Here is a 10,305-nt window from a genome sequence, read left to right on the forward strand (position 1 = left end):
TGTCGCCATTTTGAAGTGCGTTCCACTTCGTCAAGTGGACGAGGGAAGTTTGTATGGACAGACCCTCGCTCCCTCGATTTTGACCGAGGGAGCGAGTCTACTTCATATGTACACTTCATGCAGCTTCATATCCCACAATGCAACACGATTGTGACGTCACTTCAGCAACTCGCGCTTTGCACATGGAGGGGGCGGTCTTCACTTTCCATGTGATCAAGGGCTTAGGGCGATCCATTTGAACCCACTTCAAGTGTTCTAGCAGTAGTGGGCACTCGTACAACGTAAGCAATGACGTACATCCGAGTGAACGAGACTGAGGGAAGTTAGCGAGGGAAGTTCGTAAAAAAACGAACTGGAACGCAGGGCAGAATCTCCGGGAGAATGCCGCGACCAAAATCAAGCTAATGATGCGCAGGTGTGTTTAATAAACGCAGCGATCGAGGATTGGAGGACGTAAGGAAGCGAAGGAGTACAAAAGGGAGAAGAAAATCAGAGGTTAGTGCGCGTTGTTGAGTTGAGTTGCTGTTGTCACTTCGGGTTGCTTCATTGCCCATCGGGCTACTGAATTACTGAGCTTATTGCTACGGTGGTGAAGAGGATGCTGGTGCTGTTGTGGCGAGCAGACGGAGGAATGAACAAACTGTGAGTAGAAACAGAAGAGAAGAGATCGTTGGCTGAGTATACGGGAAGTTCTTGACATTGTGGAAGTGTTGACATGTATCTCTTCATTTGAAATCATTGGATGAAACTGGACTGGAATTATATGCAGCTTCACTGTGCAGGTGCCCCGCAGTCTAAGAGAGTGTGACAACTTACAGTGAGTACAAGGAATTTACTGTGGAATGTGTATATATTGAGAACCTGTCGTTTCATGTGTGTGTGCGCCCCCAGTGAACGAAGATAGCGGCCCCGTCACGGAGCAAAGTGGAGGGTGAGCCGGTTGTGTATTATTGTCGGAAACGAGAACCCTTGCTACAGCTATATTCGACACCAGCCTTCATTATAACTGACGGCGGGGCGCCGGTCCATAGCTGGCTCCGGGAAGATCGTGGCCTGACCTTACTTATTGTCACAAGGTGTGTCGTGGGTGAGTTTTGACTTTGCTGAGTGTTACACTTGATGCTGTGAAGTGTTGTGCTGTGTATCTGTTGTCAGGAGCCACTACAGTGAGTCAGTTGCAGGAGAAGAAACCGTGCGGTGGGCGAAGTGTTAATTATACATCTGCTGTGCAGTGGGTTTGTGTAGAGACGGGTGTGGCATTGAGAGCCCCTGTCGTGGAGTTGGTGCAGTTGGTGGTAGATCACATTGAATGCCATGACCCTGGTGTGAGTAGAAATTTGAGTGCTGATGTGTATGAAAAGGAAAACCCAGTGTGTGTAAAAGTACAGTAATTTGTTGTCACGGAGTCTCTTCAAGGGTACGCCCCTGTCCAGATCTCTGAAGATACACCTACGGAGAGGAGAGGGAAGCGTTCGGCTCGTCAGAGGGGAATTCACCCTCTAGTGGTGACTGAGGACTGGGAGGTAAAAACCACAAGAATCCATCTCACCACGGCTGGTTTGTGAGTAGATCTTTCCACTGCACCCACACCTTGTGTTACGGCACTGAGCCTTCACAGAAGAAAGTCAACGACGTAATTACCTGTAAAAGTATTCACCGCATTTACTGCCACCAGCCCGCCTATGAAAGAGAGATAGCCTCAGTTAAAGGTGCCGTGTGAATTGTTTTACAGCCCTGAGCCTCTAAAGGAGGAAAACGACCAACCAGTTACCTGTGAAAATACTCACCCTATTCGCTGCCACCAGTCCACCGGTAAGAGGAAGAACGTTGAAGTTAAAGGTGCCGTGTGATTTGTGTTACAGCCTGAGCCCCTAAAGGAGGAAGACATCCAACCAGTTACCTGTGGAAATACTTACCATAGCTGCTGCCACCAGTATGCCTGCAAGTAAGAGGAAAAAGGTGAAAGTAAAAGGTGCCGTGTGATTTGTGTTACAGCCTGAGCCCCTAAAGGAGGAAGACATCCAACCAGTTACCTGTGGAAATACTTACCATAGTTGCTGCCACCAGTCTGCCTGCAAGTAAGAGGAAAAGGTGAAAGTTAAAGGTGCCGTGTGATTTGTGTTACAGCGTGAGCCCCTAAAGGAGGGAAGCATCCAACCAGTAACCTGTGAAAGTACTTACCATAGCCACTGCCACCAGTCTACCTGCAAGTAAGAGAGAAAAGTTAAAGTTAAAGTTGCCATATGCTTTGTGTTCCAGCGAGCCTCTGAAGGAGGAAGGCATCCAACAAGTTACCTGTGCAAGCACTCGTCATATCCATTGCCGCAAATCCACCTGCAAGTAAGAGAGAAAGTTATCATCAAAGGTGCCGTGTGATCTTGTGTTGCAGCCCCAAGCCCGCCCCACAGGAGGAACATTATAGACCCATATCTGAAGGATACCCACTGTGCTCACTGCCCCGAGCAACAGATTTCTGCCTCCAGGACAGCGGAGGGCGCCACCAATAGAAGAGACCCCAAAAGGCTGTGCCCCCCCTTTTTCCTGTGTAACTCGCCTGGAGGCCAGAAGAGGCCCTTATTTTAAATCCCCCCCCCTTTTTCCTTCACCTATCCCTTCTTTTTAAATATTTAATAAAGTTTATTTTAATATTACTCGTACCTTGTGTGTCTGGTCATTGAGGTGGCTTTGGGAACCTCCTCGAGGTGGAAACTAGGAAGGGGCGTGACCCTTTAGCTATCTCGGGTCCGCTCCGACCTGTGACATACACGCACAAGCTGTGCATGAAACAAAGAATCACAGCCTTGTGATTCAGAATCGATTTCAGACAGGCATTTTTAATGGGACACGCGGTTGAATCGTTACATCCCTACTGGAGTATGGTAGTGTTAATGTGTTTCCCTCTCATCCTTACTTTCACGAGTCTGCTGTTGATAGGTTTCCACTCCATCAGGCACTTCTCTATACCTTTCTTAAGGATGATAGCTACCCCTTCATGGTGTTGGTTGTCATCTCGACAAGAGTAAAGTACTGTCACCCCCATGTTGGTCCTCTGTCTGCCCGATCCTGTCCATCTGCTCTTACTGATGCCCAGTATGTGCAGATTTTAGCGCCTCATTTGACATGTTACTTGGGCCGTTTTTCCTGCCTCGTAGTACATGGTTCGTACATTCCAGAAACCGATCTTGGTCTTAATTTTGGCGTTCAGGACTTCCAACTTCCTGTCAGTAGCTTCCTTTCGGCTTTCACTACGGCCAATCATAAAAGTATCATTCGATGACCTTGAAAGCCCATCCCACACAGTAGTGTTTATTTCCCCTGTTGCTGTTTCTGTAACAACTTTTTTATGGTACTGGGTTGTTAGCCCTGTGACCAACCCCCAACCTGGAGGGCCAACGTGGCTCTACGGTTATATCACTGCCTGCTGGTGTAACATGCACTTGACAGTGCGCGATCACGTTTTTTAGCTTGTTCATGCAGGCGGAGATTTCATTTAAACCAAGAATGTGTGTAGGGGATTTTTTTTTACCCGCAGGAGGAAAAACTCTGGTTATGAAAATATCCGCGTCTGTGTGGACTAGGCCTATATGTGTGAATCTAGAACAAGATACAGAATCTCAATTCGTCATCCTTCTTTGTGTATAAGAGTAAAAAGACAATTTAATTGTTTCATGTTTCTTTCAGATGTGAAGAGTAATTCATGTTTGGATATAGAAATAACGTCCTCAACATCAAAAGAGCGACTGACTGCACAAACTCTTTCCTGCATCACCTGTGGAAAGATATTCAGCTCACAGAGACATTTAGAGAGACATGAGAGAAAACACACAGAAGAGAAACTCTTCACCAGATCTGAGATCAGCTTTACTACCTTACAAGAGAAGAAACTTAATTCAGAAGACCACAAGGAGAAGAAGAAGAAGAAGCAGTTTCACTGTGAGCAGTGTGGGAGGATTTGTCTCTCTTCCTATAAACTAAATGTTCACATGACGACACACAGTGGTGAAAAGCCTTTCTACTGCACTGAATGTGGAAAATACTTCAGAACCAAAGACCATCTTAAAGTTCACCAGAGACTTCATACTGGAGAAAAACCTTTCAAATGCTATCAGTGTGACATGACATTTGTTCAGTCAAGTAACTTCAAATCTCATCAGAGAGTTCATACAGGAAAGAAACCTTATGTCTTTGCTCACTGTGGAAAGAGCTTCTCTAATTCATTTGAATTAAAAGTCCATGAAAGAGTTCATACTGGAGAAAAACAACATCACTGTAGTGTCTGTGGGAAGAGTTTTAATCGACATGATAGTTTAGTAAAACACCTGAGAATCCATACAGGTGAAAAACCTTTCAAACGCTCTCAATGTGACAAGACGTTTACTCAGTCAGCTTCCTTAAAATCTCATCAGAGAGTTCACACTGGAGAGAAACCTTACGTCTGCGCTGAATGTGGAAGGACCTTCTCCAGATCATCTCAATTCAGAGATCATCAGAGACGTCATACTGGAGAGAAACCTTATGTTTGTGAACAATGTGGAAAGAGGTTCTCTTATCCATGTAAATTAAAAGTCCATCAGAGAGTTCATACTGGAGAGAAACCCTTTCACTGTAGTGTCTTCCGGTACGCAGCGGAAGACGCGTTTCCGCCTCATTCGCACGTGAAGCTCGCGCGAATTGAGCGTCGTGCGCGATAAGCGTGAATAGTGCTTTTGTGCATTTTGCGGTTAACGCGAATTTGCCGCTGGCGCCCGAGTTGAAACATTTGAACTTTGGCGGAACTTCGCGACGCGTTAACCAATCAGGAGCCTGCCTGCTGCTGTGGTGGCAGCCCCGCCCGGAGTCACTCACTCAAGCAATCACTCGTCGGAGCTATGACACAAGTTGTTATTTCTATAGAGGAGACAAGAATAAAAAGGACCTCGCTTGGAAGAGTGTCAGTAAGGACTTTGGGCAACCTGGTAAATTATAATACACACTTCACTTTTGAGTCACGTGAAGTTTATCGACCCGAGCCGTTTATTTTCCCCTTATGGTAAGGTTACCAAATACAAACTGGTAACTCTCTTGATAAATGCACAATCAACATCAGTCATCTTGCAAACAGACACTCGCACAGCAGTTGCCCCTCCCACAAGAAGCGGATTTTGCCTCGGACACGGGTCAAATGCTTGCTTTTTCGACGCGTCTACTCCACTCTACACTCGCGAATGCCTTCAAAGTGTTCAAGCGGCAAACTAGGCGCGGTAGACGCGATTTTGACGCCCAAAACGCGTTTTGTGTAAACTCAGCATTAAGCCCGGAATACACTGCAGGATTTTTGCCCTCCTATAAGACCTTATCACACTGTGCGACATGGTTCGTATATTGTATGATGATGACACGGAAGCTTCAGTGGCTGCGTCACAAGTTAGCGCAAGATCACCAGCATTTACATTTATATGTAGTCATTGATGTATCTCTGGCCCCTCATTTGAGATGCTTTTCATGAACCGGCCCCCATGACAAACTAATTGTATAGCCCTGTCGTAGACGCTCAACACACAATCATATTCATTAATAGGAAATGATATTAGGCTATCAGTGCTGCCGTCGCTCTCTCCTATCACTTATTTTAAAAAGGAGCTTATGATCAATAAAATGCAGCTTATATCTGCTGCTTTTGGTGACGTGAACTTTGGCCTACATTAAATCTGCATATAGTGCGGGAATAGAATATCCTTATGAATTGAGCAGTTTAATAAACTTTTTTCACTGTGCTCCTATATTTCTTTCTGTGCTCCTACATTTTTTCATTTAGGAGCACATGTACTCCTTGGGAAAAAGGTTAGCGTAAAGCCCTGCTCATGACCCAGGTCCGCTGCTGCCTCATTACCCAGGTCCACGTCTGCCCCTTGACCCTGGACCGTCCGGCCACGCGACCCAGGACCGCCCCAGTCCTCTGGACTAGCCCTGCTTTTGCCACAAGATCCTGGCCCACCCACCCACGGACTCTGTATATGTTTGTTTTTTTGGGCTCCAGGAGTCGCCCTTTAGAGGGGGGGTTCTTTAAGGGTTTTGTCTTGTGTTCTGTTTGTTTTGTTGTCAGGTCTTTTATTTTGATATCATGTTCTGTTTCCAGTCTTTTATTTTGAAATCTTGTCATGTCACACTTCACTTTGTACTTCCTGTTTGTTCCATATAATTCTGGTTCATTGAGATCATATCACTGCAAAATATTGTCAGAGTAACTCCTGCATACCAAGTGTTTTCATAGTCTTGGCTTTTGGATTACCCTATTTGGATTTGTTTGCCTGTCCTTTTGGGATTTTACCAATAAACCTCATTGCATTTGGATTCCTCTCTCTCTCGCATGTGTGCGCAGCCCTACGTTACAACATGTAATGTTAGGTTCATAATGTTATAGTTTTATGGTGATGTAAACATACTTACACATTGTATGAGGTGTGATATCTTTATTCATGAAAATGTAAATAGTTGAGCACCACATAAAACAAAAGGTAACTGTAGTTCAACAATGTGCCAGTCAATAAATACTTTTGTCTATAAAGAAGAACTGCCCAATAGCTAAAAAGGATGGAAAATCACTTTTTTGCATCTCAAAAATGAAAATGTATTAGAAATCATTAGAAAAATTGACTTATTAAGCATCATGTCTGATACAATTCAATTCAATTCAATTCAATTTTATTTATATAGCATTTTTCACAAAAGTCAATTGTTTCAAAGCAGCTTTACATAAATAGAAGCAGTGAAAAGCACAGAAAAACGACAGATAGCACAACAAAATACATGATAGCATGAGCAGTTAAATTTGCTGCGGCTATGACTCAATATTATAAGTGCACGTATTACTAAAGCAACGTATAGAAGAGGAAGCTAAGTAAAGCCCAAAAAGGCTGCCTCCCCGGGGTGAAAAACCCCCTAGGAGAAAAAAAACCCCGGGCTTTTATCCGAGGAAAAATAAGTCCTAGGAGGGAAAAACCCTTGGGAGAACGGATAAGGAGATTTAGCGGAGATTAAGCGGTTCTGCCGGTGATCGTTGGTCAGGCATCAGCTGGGCATCACGTTGAAGGACGGCCAGTAGATCAGAGGTGTGCCGACTTTCACATCTACCGGGACTGGGTCTGTTTGTCTCGTTGTCCTCGGGTCGAGGACGAGACAGGGAGAGAAAAACAAAATCGTATTAGCGTAGCGGCCGTTCATATGTATTGAAGTGTCACACAGTGATGTGGTTTAACTCAGCTTAGTTCCAGACAGACTAACTATTGCGGCATAATTATATTATCCACAGTTGAGGATTTAGCAAATTGGGGGCCCAATGCGAGGGTATATATAGTAAATAAGGGTCACCTTCCGATCTTTAAGAGAAAATGAAACCTGACGACCCGTTTGACTAAGGCCTAAAGCCCCACTGTCGTCGCTAATGCAGGTTCAGTGGCAAACGGGTCTATATTGTATACCATTTACAGGACCAGAAGAAAACCGCAAAAACATCGCAACCCGACCATACGTGCTAACCCGTTTGACTAAGGCCGGAAGCCCCACTGTCGACGTTAATGCAGGTTCAGTGGCAAACGGGTATGTATGGCATACTATTCACAAGACACACGAAAGCGCGAAAAACGCAACCCGACCATACATACCAACCCGTTTGACTAAGGCTGGAGTCCCCACTGCGGTCGTTAATGCAGGTTCAGTGGCAAACGGGTCTGTATGGCATACTATTCACAAGACTTACGATAGCGCCAAAATCGCAACCCGACCATACGTGCCAACCCGTTTGACTAAGGCTGGAGGCCCTATTGTCGTCGTTAATGCAGGTTCAGTGGCAAACGGGTATGTATGGCATACTATTCACAAGACACACGAAAGCGCGAAAAACGCAACCCGACCATACATACCAACCCGTTTGACTAAGGCTGGAGGCCCCACTGTCGTCGTTAATGCAGGTTCAGTGGCAAACGGGTCTGTTTGGCATACTATTCACAAGACACACGAAAGCGCGAAAAAACGCAACCCGACCATACATACCAACCCGTTTGACCTAGGCTGGAGGCCCCACTGTCGTCGTTAATGCAGGTTCAGTGGCAAACGGGTCTGTATGGCATACTATTCACAAGACTTACGATAGCGTCAAAATCGCAACCCGACCATACGTGCCAACCCGTTTGACTAAGGCTGGAGGCCCCACTGTCGTCGTTAATGCAGGTTCAGTGGCAAACGGGTCGGTATGGCATACTATTCACAAGACACACGAAAGCACCAAAATCGCAACCCAACCATACGTGCCAAACCGTTTGACTAAGGCCGGAAGCCCCACTGTCGTCGTTAATGCAGGTTCAGTGGCAAACGGTGGCAAACTATTTAATGCAATTCATTTTAAGTGTTCATGCAGAAAAGGTTTTATTTATTTATTTGTTTGGTCTGTGTTATGACCGTGAGTGCTTTGTTCCGTGAAAATAACTATTGCGAGTTAAGAACCTTTACTAGACAAATTACGCGAATGCTTTGTTGAAGATGTAGCCCTCTCACCGATTAACTGGCTCAAATTATGTCTAGGGAAACTTACAATTTAAGTTTACACATGAGAGGCACATCTAAATTTACTTAAGGTATAATATTTAATACCAAAGTAACCAAAAAAATAACTAATATAATTCACCCCGGGCTTCAGATTATAGTTTTCTTGTAAATTTTCACTTCTATTACTCAGAAAATACTTAACTATAAGCACAAAATAGTAAAGGTATTAGTACAACACTTTAAAATAAATCTCAAATTATATTACATGCCCCCTTTAACTTTGTCCCTCTCTCTTTACATAAGAATCACAGGAGATGTTATGCTGTATAAACCATTAACACAAATATTTATTAACTGATGTAAGTTACTCTTGTTTTCTTTTCGTTTGATTCGTATCAAATAGTTTCAGATCACAGGAATCAACTTTAGAGCAGAAGTTAACTCACACTTCAATGTGCACATGTACATCACAGGCAATAACTCGATATGAAACACTCAAAACAAATGTAAACAAAACAAAACAAAACAAATATCCCCACAAAAGAAATATTACCCAGCTGGGATTTAAGTCTTTCGTTGGCGCGCTACGTTGGAGCTCATGTGAATGTGTGCAAGTTTAGAGTACTCACGAAATCCAAGGAACAGTGAAAGTGAAGAAGAAAGTAATGAAGACACAATTATCAGATCAGCCGATCCGATTTTCAGTAGCATCCATCCACGAACAACGGTGTGCGAATCCATCCGATGATGTAAACAAACCAAAGTTGCAATATAGGCCACGACGCAGCATCTGTCTCTCTCTGGAAGAATCGCGCAGCCTTTACTCTCTTCGTTTGTACTCACTGCAGATGACTATTGGCGTTGACTGTGTCAGCGGTGTTTGTGAACTCAATAAACACTATAATAGTTCATCTTCTGTAACATTGCAAACTATAGAGTCCCGTAAAGCTCGCGTAATACTGATATTAAAAGAAACTGCGTCATCTCTTGGTCCATCACGTGAACGCGTGCACGTTGAGCACGATCACGCACACTCTTACACTATTCACACAGAGTTAATTCACGAGTATTTTTCTTAACAGTCTCTTATCTGTCCAGTGTCCTTACACCGTTTGCAAACTCAATTTCAGCTTTTAGCGTATTATTTTTACCCGGACAGTGCGATTCGCACACGTTCATCCAGCTCCTCGTGTCGTTCTCTCTTGCACAGTCACTTCCTACGTCCCGACGCACTCTGACCTTCAGAGGTCAGTCAAAAACCCATCTCATTGGTTAAACAACAGCGCACTTTTTTTATAACAGATTTTTTTAAAATATAACCCTTCTGTTTGTAATTAACACATTTTAAACTTTCTTTAACATAACAAAAAGAAAGTATTTTACTATTTATAAACTTGTATATATTTTACAAGGTTATTAAATCCAGAACATGAATTGAAATTCTTTTTTCTCATTTAAAATTTTTAAAGCTTCAATTTAGAAAACTATAATGTAAAATAAAAATATAACAAAATAATTAGTAGACCCAAATTTAGCAGGGCTCTACAAAGAGAAAAGTTTTAAGTCTAGATTTAAAATGATCGACTTTGTCTGATTCTCGGACATCGGTTGGTAAATCATTCCAGAGCTTAGGGGCTAAGTAGGAAAAGGATCTTCCACTTTTAGACACTTTTGATAGTCTAGGGATAATCAATAGACCAGAATTTTGCGACCGTAGTGTGCGTGATGGATTGTATTCTGATAGTAATTCTCTAAGATATGAGGGTGCTAACCCATTTAAAGCTT

General features: G+C 43.6%; 1 protein-coding gene across 1 annotated transcript in view; it reads left to right on the forward strand.

The window, feature by feature from the left end:
* Positions 1-3,983: 3,983 nt before the first annotated feature.
* The window catches only part of LOC141279840 (uncharacterized), a 13,487-nt gene continuing 7,165 nt past the window's right edge, over positions 3,984-10,305 (forward strand). The window contains exon 1 of the mRNA XM_073815488.1: positions 3,984-4,655. Coding sequence (XP_073671589.1) covers positions 3,984-4,655 — 672 coding nt within the window. The remainder of the gene's footprint in view (positions 4,656-10,305) is intronic.

This window comes from Paramisgurnus dabryanus, chromosome 8, assembly GCF_030506205.2.
Source record: "Paramisgurnus dabryanus chromosome 8, PD_genome_1.1, whole genome shotgun sequence".
NCBI classification, from domain to species: domain Eukaryota; kingdom Metazoa; phylum Chordata; class Actinopteri; order Cypriniformes; family Cobitidae; genus Paramisgurnus; species Paramisgurnus dabryanus.